Here is a 16074-nt window from a genome sequence, read left to right as displayed (position 1 = left end):
GAAGGCAAATAATTGGTTTATAATTCAAGCATTTGTATACAGGAGTAAGGATGTTTTACTGCAACTATCTAGACAAAACCTTACTGGGAATGCCACTGAAGTATTGCGTACAGTTTTGGTTTCCTTACCTGCCCTGGAAAGTGTGCAAAGAAAATTAATTAGACTGATGAAAGATTGTGTAAACTTGAACTATATTATGTAGAGTTTAAAAAGAAGAGAGAAATTTCAGTAAAACTTAGAAAATCTTACAGCGCTTGATCTGATGGATGCAGGATGCAGGATGTTTCCTGGGTTAAGGAGTTTACAATTAATGGGGAGGCTACTGAAAACAGAGAAGTGGAGAAATTTCTTCAGAGTGGTGAATGTTACGAATTTTCTTCCGTCATGGACTGTGCAAGGTCATTGCATCTATTGAAAATAGAGATCATAAGATCCCCTTCATTGTTGGATGTCCAAAACATCAGGGTGTAATGGTTGTAATAGTTGGTATGGGGTCAGAAAAATAGCTATGTAGGTGATGAGCCTCAGAGCAAAAGGAGTACTCTTATCCTGAAGTACCCTATGGAACATGGCATTCACCAACAGGGATGACATGGAGAAGATTTGGCATCACAAAGAGCTCCGTGTTGCTCCAGAAGAATACTCTGTCCTGCTCACAGAAGCCCCATTGAACTCTCAAGCCAACAGAGAAAAGATGACACAGATCATGTTTGAGGATTTCAACATGCCTGCCATGTACGTGGCCATCCAGGCTGTGCTGTTTGGGCATACCACTGGTTTTGTCATGGACTCTGGTGATGGTGATACCCATTTATGAGGGTTATGCATGTCCTCATGCTATACTGCATCTGGACCTGGCTGATTCTGACAGATTACGTCAGGAAGACTCAGTCAGAGCGAGGATACTCTTTCACCACCACAGCAGAAAGGAAAATTGTCCGTGACATCAAAGAAATACTGTGCTATGTAGCCCTGGACTTCAAACAAGAACTGGCCATGCTGTTTCCTCCTCTTTGCTGAAGAAGAGGTATAAGTTGCCTGATGGTCAGGTCATCACCATTGGTAATGAGAGATTCTGATGTTCTGAGGTTCCGTTCCAGCCATATTTCTTGGATATGGCATCCATGAAACTACTTTCAACTCTATCATAAAATGTGATGTTGATATCCGTAAAGATCTTTATGCTAACACAGTGTTTTCCGGTGGTACCACCATGTACCATTGCTGACAGAATGCAGAAGAAAATCTGCTTCCTGTACCATGAAAATCAAGATCATTGCTCTGCCTGAGTGTAAATACTCTGTCTGGATTGGAGGTCCCATTCTGGCTTCCCCCTCCACCTTCCAGTGGATGTAGATCAGCAAGCAGGAATTTGATGAATCTGGCCTATCCACTGTGCACCGCAAATGTTTCTTAATGAACTGCAGGCAAATGTGTAGCATTTGTTGTAAAACTTTAAAGAGGAACGTCTTTACTTGTTTTTGTCAGGGCAAATTACACTTCATGCTAGCCTTGTGAAACTGAAATTACAAGCCTACTTGTAAAGCAATTTACCACCCCTTCAGAAAGCTAGTAAGAAGCACTGTTGGATTGTCAAATAGTCACTTTTTGACTTGCTGTCATTCCTGCAGGGTCTGAAACATTGTGCCTTATCCCTGCTGCTCCTATCCCTTCTCAGCAGTTCATGGGGCTGAAAGTTTTTAAGTTGCAAAAAAAAAGTGCATTGACAGCTGTAAATTTATGTAAATTTTTCTTTTTTGTATGTTGCCTTATGTTAATTTTCACATAGAAAACCCAAATTTGTAAATCATATGATCGTTGACAATTGTATTGCTCAATTGACACTTCATTTTTGAGTAAAAACAATAATAAAAACAATTACATATTATAAAACTTTTTTAAAAAAAGGAGTTGGCTTCAGGAGAGAGGGCTTCAGATTTTTGGATTATTTGGATCTCTTCCAGGGATGGCGGGAGCTGTACAGAAGGGATGGTTTGCACCTGAAGTGGAGGTGGGTCTAAGATTTGCACATGAGGGTTTAAAGTAGAGTTGCAGAGGTTTGGGAACCAGAGCACCAGATTAGATAGTGGAGTGGTTGCAGAAAAGATGTTGTTTAGCCTACATACAAGGTCAGGAGTCAAAGGTCGAACATGGTAAGACTAATAATCTGAGCTGCATATATTTCAATGCAAGGAGTATTATAGGAAAGGCAGATGAGTTTAGGGCATGGATCAGCATGTAGAATTATGACATTGTAACCATTAGTGAGACATGGTTGCAGGAGGGACAGGACGGGCAGCTCAACGTTCTAGGGTCTGCTGATTTAGACATGATAGAGTGGAAGGGATTAAAGGGGAAGGGGTGGCATTACTAGTCAGGGAAAATGTCTACTGCTCAGACAGGGACAGACTGGAGAGCTCATCTAGTGAAGCTTTATAGGTAGAACTGAGGAATAAGAAACAGATGAAAACATTAATAGGATTATATTATAGATCACCCAACAGCCATAGGATTTGGAGGAACAAATTTGCAGAGAGATCACAGACTGTTTCAAGAAACATAAGGTTATCACAGTAGGTGATTTTAACTTTCCACATATTGACTGGGACTCCCATACTGTAAAAGGGCTCAATGGGAAAGAGTTATCAAATGTGTTCAGGGATTTCCATAATCAGTACATAAATATCCCAGCTTTGTGTAGGGGAACAGTTTGCACCTAGTAATCATAATGCCACTAGTTTCAAGGTAATTATGGAAATGGATAGGTATGGTCCTCCAGTTGGGATTCTCAATTGGAGAAGTGCCAATTTTTATGGTATCAGAAAGGAACTGGCAAGCGTGGTTGGGACAGGTTGTTTTCTGGCAAAGGTGTATTTGGTAAGTGAGAGGCCTTCAAAAGTAAAATTTTGTGAGTACGAAGTTTGCATGTTCCTGTTAGAATAAAAGGCAAGGACAACAAGTTTAGGGAACTTTGGTTTTCAAGAGATATTGAGGCCTTGGTTTAGAAAAAGAAGGAGTTGCATTGAATGTATACACAGGTAGGAACAAATAAGCTATTGGAGGAGTATAACAAATGCAAGAGAACACAAGAAGGAAATCAGAAGGGCCAAAAGAAGACATGAGGTTGCTCTAGCAGACAAAGTGAAGGAGAATTCTAAGGGTTTCTACAGATACATTAAGAGCAAAAGGATAGCAAGGAACAAAATTTGTCCTCTGGAAGATCAGAGTGGTCTCCACTCTGATGGAGCCGAAAGAGATGGGGGAGATCATAAATGGATTTTTTTGCATCTGTATTTACTCTGGAGATGGACACAGAGTCTATAGATGTAAGGCAACGCAGCAGCGAGGTCATGGACCCAGCACAGATTACAGGAGTAGATGTTTGCTGTCTTGACGCAAATTAGGGTAGATAAATCCTCAGGGCCTGACAATGTGTTCGGAGCCTGTGGAGACTAATGCAGAAATTGCAAGGACCCTAGCAGAGATATTGAAAACATAGTTAGCCACGGGTGAAGTGCACGAGGATTGGAGGATAGCTAATGTTGTTCTGTTGTTTAAGAAAGGCTATAAGAGTATGCCAGGAAATTATAGGCCAGTGACTCTCATATCAATAGTGGGTAAGTTATTAGAAAGTATTCTAAGGGACTGGATATATAAGTATTTGGATAGACAGGGACTGATTGGGGATAGTCAGCATGGCCTCCTGCGTGGTAGATCATGCTTAATCAATCTTATAGAGTTTTTTGAGAAAGTTACCAGGAAAATTGATGAAGGCAAGGCAGTGGATGTTGTCTACAAAGACTTCAGTAAGGCCCTTGATGAAGTCCCACATTGGTCAAGAAGGTTCAGTCATTTGGTAATTGAGATAGTAAATTGGATTAGACACTGGCTTCGTGGAAGAAGCCAGAGAGCGGTTGTAGACTGGAAGCCTGTGACTAGTGGTGTGCTGCAAGGATCAGTGTATGGTACATTGTTATTTGTCATCTATATCAATGAACTGGATGATAACGTGGTAAACCGGAATGGCAAATTTGCAGATGATACCAAAACTGGGAATGTAGTGGACAGCAAGGAAGTCTATCAAAGCTTGCAGTGGGATCTGGACCAGCTGGAAAAATGGGCTGAAAAATGGCAGATGAAATTTAATGCAGACAAGTGTGAGATGTTGCACTTTGGGAAAACATACTAGGATAGGTCTTATATGGTGAGCAGTTGGGCACTGAGGAGTGCAGTCAAACAGAAGGATCTGGGAATACAGATCCATAATTCCTTAAAAGTGGTGTCAGAGGTAGATAGGGTCATATAGAAACCTTTGGCACAATTGCCTTTGTAAATAAATGTACTGAGTACAGGAGTTGGGATGTTATGTTGAAATGTATAAGACATCATTAAGGCCTAACTTGGAGAATTGTGTCCAGTTTTGGTCACCTACCTACAGAAAAGATGTAAATAAGATTGAAAGAGTGCAGAGAAAATTTCCAAGGATGTTGCTGGGACTTGAGAACCTGAGTTACAGGAAAAGATTGTATAAGTTAGGACTTAATTCCATAGAACGTAGAAGACTGAGGGGAGATTTGATAGAAGTTTACAAAATTATCAGGGGTATAGATAGGGTAACTTCAAGCAGGGTTTTTCCACTAAGGTTGAGTGAGACTACAACTAGGGATCATGGGTTAACGGTGAGAGGTGAAATATTTAAGGAGAGTGTAGTGGCCAAACCGAACCAAAACCAAAACAATTGTTGCTGCTGACAACCCTATGATTTGTTACACTTGCAGTAAGCTTCCTCACTCCTGTTACGATTGCTCTAGAAGTCCAGGATATCATTCAATCCTTTGTTTGCAATTAACAAACATACAATCTTGAAACATTGAAACTTTAGCAGACTCAATTGTAAGCTAAGCGTAATTGAGCATAATTGAGCGGTCAGCAAAAGATATGACCTCAGTCGGCCCCCATCTACTTCAAACTGTGGTGAATAAAACATGAATACGTGACTTACTCCCTTCATTTTTACCATGCCCTGCGTTCACATGACTAGTTACCATAATTAACATAATAATCGTGCAACACAGAATACAATGCAAATAGAAAACAGATGCATGGCTCCTACATTCCAAGCCCCTAGTTATTATACTAGATTATTTACAACTGTATGCTACCAAGACACAGGAGACATGAAATCTCAATATGTCCTCTTTTGGTAAGCAGTCTATCCTGTATTGTGATCTGCACTTGTCAAACCTGGTTGTTCCTCTTGACTGCATTCAGGAAAATCTGTCTTGAATTGCAGTTGCCAAAGCTCATCCAAGTGCAAAAGTGAAGTCGCATTAACTGTCAGCTCTGGCCGAGTGTAGTCTCTTCCACCATCATGGTCTCCTTTCAGTAGTCCATTAACATTTCAACCCAGGATTCTTCTGATCATTAACACAGCGAACCACTTGCAACAGCTCCAATGTCTTAGGCACTTTCACCTCCAACTGCAGCTTAATTTCTGACTCAATTTTCAGAGAATGAATATGCTTCAGGTGTGACCATTCTGAAAATCCCTTTGACGAGGAATGTAGACAGGCATACTTTCCTGTGTATACATGTTAGGTAGTTCATAATAGTTTTCACGATCCAAGGCGGCCACTTCCAATCCTAAGACAACATAGCTACGCACAACCTTTTCTTGACCTATCGTACATAAGAGAATGCATGCTCCTTTTCCTATCAGGTTGTTAATGATGCTCACGGCAGAGAACACTGCTGTAGTTCATAGTCATAGTCGTACTTTATTGATCCCGGGGGAAATCGGTTTTCGTTACAGTTGCACCATAAATAATTAAATAGTAATAAAACCATAAATAATTAAATAGTAATATGTAAATTATGCCAGGAAATAAGTCCAGGACCACCCTATTGGCTCAGGGTGTCTGACCCTCCAAGGGAGGAGTTGTAAAGTTTGATGGCCACAGGCAGGAATGACTTCCTATGATGCTCTGTGTTGCATCTCGGTGGAATGAGTCTCTGGCTGAATGTACTCCTGTGCCCAACCAGTACATTATGTAGTGGATGGGAGACATTGACCAAGATGGCATGCAACTTGGACAGCTCCTCTTTTCAGACACCACCGTCAGAGAGTCCAGTTCCATCCCCACAACATCACTGGCCTTACGAATGAGTTTGTTGATTCTGTTGGTGTCTGCTACCCTCAGCCTGCTGCCCCAGCACACAACAGCAAACATGATAGCACTGGCCACCACAGACTCGTAGAACATCCTCAGCATCGTCCGGCAGATGTTAAGGGACCTCAGTCTCCTCAGGAAATAGAGACAGCTCTGACCCTTCTTGTAGACAGCCTCAGTGTTCTTTGACCAGTCCAGTTTATTGTTAATTCGTATCCCCAGGTATTTGTAATCCTCCACCATGTCCACACTGACTCCCTGGATGGAAACAGGGGTCACCAGTGCCATAGCTCTCCTCAGGTCTACCACCAGCTCCTTAGTTCCTTGATCTAGGAAAACATAAGTAACCACTGTCTTGTTCCTCTTCTTAGACTTCATCTGAACTGGAAATGTAGGAAGTTTACAATCATGATCACAGCCCCCTTAAAGCCATTAGATACGAAGGTGGTACACACTGCTATGTTTGTTTCATTCATGGCTTGTTTCGAATCTGCGCCCTCTTCATTAGTTCTGAGCTCAGATTTAGCTTCACTTTCCACAGTAGCCACAGTAGTGGCAATACTGCATCTTTTAGCTTGAGAATGAATTTGTGATCCAGTTTTATTCACACCTATTTGGTAGGTCAAATATGATGGCAGAATATAGTATTAATGGTAAGACTCTTGGCAGTGTGGAGGATCAGAGGGATCTTGGGGTCCGAGTCCATAGGACACTCAAAGCTGCTGCGCAGGTTGACACTGTGGTTAAAAAAGTATACGGTGCATTGGCCTTCATCTATCGGGGATTGAGTTTAGGAGCCGAGAGGTAATGTTGCAGCTATATAGGACCCTGGTCAGACCCCACTTGGAGTACTGTGCTCAGTTCTGGTCACTTCACTACAGGAAGGATGTGGAAGCCATAGAAAGGGTGCAGAGGAGATTTACAAAGATGTTGCCTGGATTGGGGAGCGTGCCTTATGAGAATAGGTTGAGTGAACTCGGCCTTTTTTCCTTGGAGCGATGGAGGATGAGAAGTGACCTGATAGAGGTGTATAAGATGATGAGAGGCATTGATCGTGTGGATAGTCAGAGGCTTTTTCCCAGGGCTGGAATGGCTAACATGAGAGGGCACAGTTTTAAGTTGCTTGGGAGTAGGTACAGAAGAGATGTCAGGGGTAAGTTTTTTACTCAGAGAGCGGTGAATGCATGCAATGGGCTGCCGGCAACAGTGGTGGAGGAACATACAATAGGGTCTTTTAAGAGACTCCTGGACAGGTACATGGAGCCCAGTAAAATAGAGGGCTATGGGTAACCCTAGGTAATTTTTAGGGTAAGGACATGTTCTGCACAGCTGTGTGGGCCGAAGGGCCTGTATTGTGCTGCATGTTTTCTATGTTTCTATGTTTACTTACTGCCGCCAATGCAGCATTGTATTTTTTTCCCAAACACTGGGTGTGTCGTAATTTTTGCTTGTCTTTCAATAAAATCAACAATATCAGTGGAAACAACAGGAATTCTGCAGATGCTGGAAATTCAAGCAACACACATCAAAGTTGCTGGTGAACGCAGCAGGCCAGGCAGCATCTATAGGAAGAAGCGTCAGTGGAAGTAACTTTATGGTTGTGCTTTACTTGCAGTTTATAGACCACCGATCTTCATTTTTCACAAAGTCTATCAGGCAAGTTACAACAATCCTCACATTAGCAGGTATATATATCCAACTCACGCATGTCCTGCATGTCTGTCATTGACATTGCAAAAGTCTCCAAGAAAAAGACTGCAAACGAAGAACTTTCATGTCTTTCGATTTGAAATGTGGCCAAAAAAGAGCCTTTTATAGGTGCGCTGCAGCCATTTTGTGTTCATGGCCAAACTATTCCTACAGTATAGCTTGGGCTTTCAGATATTCATGCTCTGGGCTGGCCTGCTGGCAACTTTTGACAAGCTCCCTAGGGTAACCTCCGGTGAACTGTCTGAGAAAATAAAGATGGTCACCATAATTATCAGTCTTGCCTTCAATGCTATTCTTGAAAGCCCTCGTATTCTTGCTATCAAAGATTTGACTCTCTCTTTTAGGCAGAGATGCAATATGTTGTTGCTGCATCGCTATGCTTGTTATTTTCTTTTGTGTCCTTATGGCCTCCTGCGCAGCACTTAGACTTCTATCGTCTGAAACACAAGTGTCATCAGACTGTAAATCAATGTTCTCAGAAGCACCTTGTGCTATTGGATATGACATAGGTTCAGAGTGCCTCGTTGGTGCAGGCGAAGAGTGAACACCCTGAACTACCCCTCGGGGTTCAAACTTGTGGTTCATAGACATCTGTTGCTCAAATATATCCATATTGACATTGAGTATGCTGGATCTTTTTCTGTTCTCTGTCAACACAGGAACTCCCATCATAGTACTGTCCTGCTGGAGCATGCTTAGCCCTCACAGCACTTTAAGTCCTTAGCGCTTTAACTCTGACCATCTTGGCTGCAATTTCTTCCTGCAACTTAAGATGCTCCACTTTTCTTCAAAGTTGTTCTTCGTTTCTCCAAAACTGTTCCATCTTCTCTTCCAATGCGTGTTTATCCCTCAATATTTGTTGTCTTGCATATGATTCAGCTAAATCAGCCTCCATTCTAATGGATGCTATTGAGGTGTCAGATGCAGGGGATGCTCTGCTAGCAATGGAGTGCGCTGCACGCACATTAGCCACGCTGTCTTCATCTTTATATATAGTTCTATGGCTTTATGAATGTTTTCATTTCCTCCAGCAATCTCACCTTCTATATTGCAAGTTTGTTTAATTTCTGTCTGTCTTGACTTCAAGGTCACTGATACTAGCTTGACACCAAGTGTATGAACCAGACAAAACAATGGCAATTCAGTTGAGCATTTCCACAGAACCAAGTAAAAACCACTGTATAGATTTTAGTCCCCAATGGACAGGCAGGGATAACTATTCAAAACAGTATTTCAAACCCAAACATACAGCATCAACCAACAGAACTTCGTTACTTGCCACAAGCTGCAGTGCTTCTAATTTCATGAACAGATCCAAATGCTGATCAACACACACAAAATGCTGAAGGAGCTCAGCAGGCCAGGCAGCATCTATGGAAAAGAGTACAGTTGACATATTGGGCCAAGCCCCTACAGCAGAACCTTCCATTTTGCGTGTTGCTTGGATTTCCACATTTTGTGTGTGTTGTTTGGATATCCAGCATCTGCAGATTTTCTCTTGTTTGTGATCTGAATGCTGAGTATAACTGTCAAAAACTTTTGCTGACAGAATGTAGCGGCCAAACCAAAACAATTGCCGTTGCCAACAGCCCTGCGGATTTGGTATACTTGCATGACGGGCTCTCACTCCTATAATGCTTGGTCCAAAAGTCGAGGATATGTATTCGATCCCTTATTAGCAATTAGCAAACATACAATCTTGAAGCGATGAAACTTAAGCAGACCCAAATGTAAGCTAAGTGTAATTGAACATTATTGAATGGTCAGCAAAAGTTATGACCTCCATTGGTCCCCAGCTATTACAAACAGTGACAAACAAAGCAAGAATACATGACTTATTCCCTTCGCTTTTACCATGCCCCACACTCATGTGACGAAATACCATAATAAGCATAATAATCGCACAACACAGAATACAATGCAGATAGGAAACAGATGCATGGCTCCTACAGGGAACAAGTGGGGGAACTTCGACACAATGATCGTGAGAGCGTAGAATAAGTTGTAGATGCAGGATCAATTTCAACATTTAAGACAAATTTGGATAGGTACATGGATGAGAGGGGTATGGAGAGTAAGGTCCAGGTGCAGGTCAATAGGTCTAGGTAAGTTAATGATTCAGCACTGGCTAAATGGACTGAAGGGCCTGTTTTTGTGCTGTGGTGTTCTATGACACTGTGACTAAGATTTCTGGATAGCACAAGAATTGAAGGATATGGGGTAGTGCAGCAGAATGGTAGATCAACCAGGGCACGCTCAAAGGCTTCAATGCAACTTGAAGATTAGTGGAGGAACTCAGAAGTTTAGGCATGATCTATGGAAGAAAGTGGACAGTCAGTGCTTTGGGTTGAGACCCTCCATCTGATCCAAGATTTTGACCCAAAGCTGGCCATTTCCCTTCACTTGTGCTGCGTGACGGACTGAGTTCCTCTAGCGTTTTGCTCCAGATTCCAGCAGCCTGCTGTACCTTGTATCTGAAAGGGTCAGGTGGTCCACTCTTAGCTTTTATGTTATTAATGCATGAATGAGAGCAGTTGACTGAGCCGTCAGCACCTCTCCATCCCATCAACAAACGACAGCCAAAACAGCTAATATGAAGGTATCAAACCCATTGATCATTGGTCGCACTTCCCTCGTTTTATGGTGGCTTGACCTACCTCAACTTCTAGCTACTCGCATCCCATTGGCCAAGTCTTCAATACCTTTCCCTTTCAAGGGCGCCCTCACGTACAATACGTGATGACGTAACGCGGCACATCTGGAGCGTGCTGGTGGATGGTGTCTGCCCCGGTCGCGTAGCGACGCGGCAGCTTGTGTCAGATCGGTGTTGTCAGAGCGGTGAGCGGGACGATCGGGGAAGCGGCGTCTCTCGCTCTCTCTCTTCCTGGTTCTACAATGCGTCTCCGGTGAGGATGGGTGTCCCGTGGAGTGCTGGACTTGAGCCTAGCGACCGCACAATGCGACTGCTCGTCCTGCTTACAGCTCTGGCGCTGCTGTTCAACTCGGCAGGTGAGTGTCGGCGAGCACGGGGAGCGGCCTGGGCCGGCTACGGACTGCGGTGTGTTTGGCTCCGCACCGTGACGGCGGCGGCCTGGCACCGGTCGGATTAACGGTGCGTTTGCAAACAGTGTCATCGGTACATTGACGGAACCCGGGAGGGGAGAGTGGACCCACGTCCCAGTCCTCCTGGCAGAAGAAATGACCTGTCAGAGACCTGTGCCGATGCACTGATTTAGTGATGGATGAGTTATTATTTCTAAGTAGGTGCTAAAACTTAATTCAAGCACTGAAGCTAAGTAAAAATTAAGTTTACATGATAATATGTTTGTTCGCGAGGAAATGTTAACAATATACTTGATAAATTAGTCCTTGCAACGGCTTAATTGAAATATTAAAGGTTAGAACAGAACACGCGAGAATTTAATATGGATATTGTTTAGGAGTAATCAAGAATGTATCTTAATTATTTCATGCAAGACTGTTTGAAGATCCGAACAAACCTAAATCGTGTAGAGCAGCAATAAATATGTGCTTCTTCTATCAGCAACGTAGTTGTTGAGAGTATTACCAATAACTTATAAATCTGGGATAATCTACCCGAATCAAAGGTTTAAAATAGGCTTTTTTTATTTAATGAAGGCTAGACTACTGATTTTTTAACTTAGTTTGGAACACAATAACTTTTTCTCTGGATTATTGAGAATAATATTTGGCAATGAAAATGTAACTTTAGGGGAGAATGTGGGTGTTGCATTTTAAGAAGTAAAGAAAATAAATGTAATAATGTTTAGTGGTGAGTATTCAGAATATATCGTGCTACTAATGGATTTTTAGCTGAGTTGTTTAAAAAAAACTGCAGTTTTGTATTTATGCTACCTTTGACATTTTGTATTTTGCTGCTATGCAATTTTTAATGAGTAACTTGTTAATTAATACGAAAATAATTTGAGATTTAAGATATTATTTTGGTTTAATACATTCTTTCAAATAAATTCACTAGAGTGGAGAAGGGAGATTTGTATCTTTCAGTATTATATGCAACTCAATATAGTGCAGTAGGCTGGCACTGTTCTATTCAATTTCTTGAAACTAGAAAATAATTTAATGTCATACTTGTATTTTGAAAATCTGACTAATATATTTGCTGTTGATAAGATTTATTTAAATGATCAGTGCTGCCCTTGTAGAATAACTATGGCTGGAATTTCTGTCAAATCTAAAATTATTTTCAGAAAAAGTGAAAATAATAATGTGTTATTTTAGAAACAGAAGTTTGATGTTCAGCTGTTTTGAATTCATGGAGGAAGTCTTTGTTTCTTTCACGTCTTCTGTGGTATGGATTAAATTGTGGGTTATATTTTTTTAACAGGACAACAAAATGCAATCAAATGATTTAAGTAATATTAGCCTTCTGCTGTGTGTTAGCAGAATACTGTTAACAGTGCAGTCACTGTTAACATACTTCACAAAATGTTTTAAAGTTCTTGCTCACAGGATGTGAATGTTGATAGTAGTAGTCAGAAAAGTACAGTTGACATTATCAGAAATTTTTGTTGATCAAAAATTTATGAACTGCTTACACTTTCAGATATTGAAATTCTGAATGTGTTTCTACAACTTAAGTTTTTTTCAGAAATATGTACATTGGAAAGAATATTTTAAATGAGTGTCTATGTTTTTTGTGCGTTTTAGACATGTAGTGTGTATGTTGTGCTGCTGGTGAAATGATGCAGGAGTTAGTGAGCAACAATGTAAGAAATAGGTGACTGAATAATGTATTGAGTTACTGTGATTTCAACTTTGTATCGTTGACCTTGATAACAGCAGCAAAAATTGCCATGTTCAACCAAAAAATATTTAAGAAGTGGGAGGGGAAAATAAATGTTGATATTCCACGTTGGAAGGTTATGTGTTAGGATAATTAAGGGCGTTGCCCATTTTGGGGATAGTTTACTGCTTTAGTGTGATGTAGAGCTTATTGTGTTTCCAGTTTGATACCGAATTCAACATGAGTAATTTAAAGAAATCCTTTCTTGTATCTTGACCCAGAACATTTCACAGTAAATGAGCTCCTAGTTTGAATAGTGCCAAGGGAATACTAATCTGAGTAAGCAGTTGAGTCCTTATTTGAGGAACGGGAACTGCAGAATGCATACCATGCCATGCTTGTTTATGTACTCCAATATGAAGTGACTTTGAACCTATGCCAGTATTACTCATCGTATGTTTGCAGAATTTTCAGCTAACCTACGTCACGCTTGGCTTTGGATTGCGGGGTGGCATTATGAATGGAGGTGACTGGATTTTTGAAGTTGAGTTCAGTATTGTACACTCCACCTCCTGAGCTATATATCTTTGCAGTTTGGCTAACTCCCCTTCAATTAGAAATCATTTCTTTCTTTTCAAATCTTTTTATTATTATTATATTATTCAAAAATAACACAAGTACATCGAAGTAAGCAACACTTACAATCTCTCAAGGAAAAAGAAGCATTATTTTAAAGATTGAAAAATTTTGGTGATAATAAAAAAAACCCTACTAAGTAGAAAAAGTGGGGGGGGGGGGGGAAACCCCATTAGGTGTACAACCCCGGAGCCATGCGTCATACAAAAAGCTTCTAAAGATAAACATCAAACCACCACAAGAAAAAGAAATATACCAAAAATTTACAACTTCAACTAGAAATCACAAATCTGCTTTGTTCCTTTTCCTCTAATCTCATTTCTTTCATTCTAATTATAATGTCTTTCGAATTAGGAACTGAGACAAAAACAATGCAGCATATACTTTCATAATATTTACTGTCCCATTTTTTTGACTTTTTATAGACTTGTTAATCTCACATACATCGATAATGTCCTGGGGTCCTGGTAATGAAGATTTATTCACATTCTTTTGGGGTTTTTATTTCTCTCAAATAATTGTTATGTATTGTTCATGCTCTTGATTGACTGCCAGGACGTACCTGATGTAAGATACATTCTCTTCTAATCTTTGACTCTGATATCAGCCTAAGTCTGATGGATGAAACATGAAATCAATTTGTCTATAGCTTCATTTTTTTCTTTTTGTGTAAATGGAAAAAAATTGCTCTGTTCTTGAAGTTAGATAGTATAATTTTCTTGTTGATAAATACAAATTCATTTTGTGCATCTTATATATACGGTAAATCATTAAAATATTTCAGTATAAAGTCATTTTTTCAATGTTTTTCAATGATGTCAGCAATAAACATGAACATATTATGTCCTTTGGAAATTCTATTTAGACAGTTGGAAGGAATGCATTAAATGAAACTATAGACAATAGGTGCAGGAGTAGGCCATTTGGTCCTTTGAGCCAGCACCACCATTCACTGTGATCATGGCTGATCATCCACAATCAGTATCCAGTTCCTGCCTTATCCCCATAACCTTTGATTCCGCTAACTTTAAGAGCTCTATCCATCTCTTTCTTGAAAGCACCCAGAGACTTGGCCTCCACTGCCTTCTGGGGCAGAGCATTCCACATATCTACCACTCTCTGGGTGAAAAGGTTTTTCCTAAGCTTAGTTCTAAATGGCCTACCCCTTATTCTTAAACTGTGACCTTTGGTTCTGGACTCACCCATCAGTGGGAACGTGCTTCCTGTCTCCAGCGTGTCCAATCCCTTAATAATCTTATATGTTTCAATCAGATCCCCTCTCATTCTTCTAAATTCCAGTGTATACAACCCCAGTCACATCAATCTTTCAACATATGACAGTCCCGCCATCCCAGGAATTAACCTTGTGAACCTACGCTGCACTCCCTCAATAGCAAGAATGTCCTTCCTCAAATTTGGAGACCAAAACTGCACACAGTACTCCAGGTGTGCTCTCACCAGGGCTCTGTACAGCTGCAGAAGGACCTCTTTGCTCCTATACTCAATTCCCCTTGTTATGAAGGCCAGCATGCCATTAGCTTTCTTCACTGCCTGCTGTACCTGCATGCTTGCTTTCAGTGACTGATGTACAAGAACACCTAGATCTCATTGTACTTCCCCTTTTCCTAACTTGACTCCATTTAGATAATAATCTGCCTTCCCGTTCTTACCACCAAAGTGGATAACCTCACATTTATCCACATTAAACTGCATCCGCCATGCATCCGCCCACTCACCCAGCCTGTCCAAGTCACCCAGCATTCTCATAACATCCTCCTCACATTTCACACTGCCGTCCAGCTTTGTGTCATCTGCAAATTTGCTAATGTTACTTTTAATCCCTTCATCTAAATCATTAATGTATATTGTAAACAGCTGCGGTCTCAGCACTGAACCCTGCGGTACTCCACTGGTCACTGCCTGCCATTCCGAAAGGGACCCGTTAATCGCTACTCTTTGTTTCCTGTCAGCCAGCCAGCCAATTTTCAATCCATGTCAGTACTCTGTCCCCAATACCATGTGCCCTAATTTTGCCCACTAATCTCCTATGTGGGACTTCATCAAAGCTCTCTGAAAGTCCAAGTATAGTACATCCACTGGCTCTCCCTTGTCTATTTTCATAGTTACATCCTCAAAAAATTCCAGAAGATTAATCAAGCACGATTTCCCCTTCGTAAATCCATGCTGACTGGGACCTATCCTAATGTGTCGTAATTTCATCTTTTATAATTGACTCCAGCATCTTTCCTACCACTGTCATCAGGCTAACTGGTCTATAATTCCCTGTTTTCTCTTTCCCTCCTTTCTTGAAAAGTGAGACAACATTAGCCACCCTCCAACCCACAAGAACTGATCCTGAATCTATAGAACATTGGAAAATGACTACCAATGCATCCACGATTTCTAAAGCCACCTCCTTAAGTACTCTGGGAAACAGTCAGTAATGTACGGGAGGGAGGGAACGTCGACTCAGACCATGAGAGGCCTGCGTCGGGCATTTTCATGCCTTACAAGGCGCAGATTGGAAGTCTGTGTGGGGCACCACTCCTCGCACAGACTAGAGCAATGTGTGATTAAGTGCCTTGCTCAAGGACACAAATATGCAGCCACAGCTGAAGCTCGAACTAGCAACCTTGAGGTAACTAGCCTTAACCACTTAGCCACGTGCCCAACACAGTAATGTAGAGGGAAGGCAATTGTTAGATGGAATAGTTAAACAAAAGAATATTCAAATGATACCTTTCACATTCTCAGCAAGTCATAAGCCATTTTACATCCAGTGGGTGACTG

At 41.2% G+C, this 16074-nt stretch overlaps 1 protein-coding gene and 1 pseudogene across 1 annotated transcript in view; both read left to right on the top strand.

Moving 5' to 3' along the window:
- Positions 1-446: 446 nt before the first annotated feature.
- Positions 447-1356, top strand: LOC134359937 (actin, cytoplasmic 2-like; annotated as a pseudogene).
- Positions 1357-10636: 9280 nt separating this feature from the next.
- The window catches only part of LOC134359936 (neural proliferation differentiation and control protein 1-like), a 229874-nt gene continuing 224436 nt past the window's right edge, over positions 10637-16074 (top strand). Inside the window, exon 1 of the mRNA XM_063073802.1 lies at positions 10637-10889. Coding sequence (XP_062929872.1) covers positions 10793-10889 — 97 coding nt within the window. The 5' untranslated portion in view covers positions 10637-10792. The remainder of the gene's footprint in view (positions 10890-16074) is intronic.

This window comes from Mobula hypostoma, chromosome 21 (assembly GCF_963921235.1).
Source record: "Mobula hypostoma chromosome 21, sMobHyp1.1, whole genome shotgun sequence".
NCBI classification, from domain to species: Eukaryota; Metazoa; Chordata; class Chondrichthyes; order Myliobatiformes; family Myliobatidae; genus Mobula; species Mobula hypostoma.
This window is presented reverse-complemented; position numbering and strand designations above follow the sequence as displayed.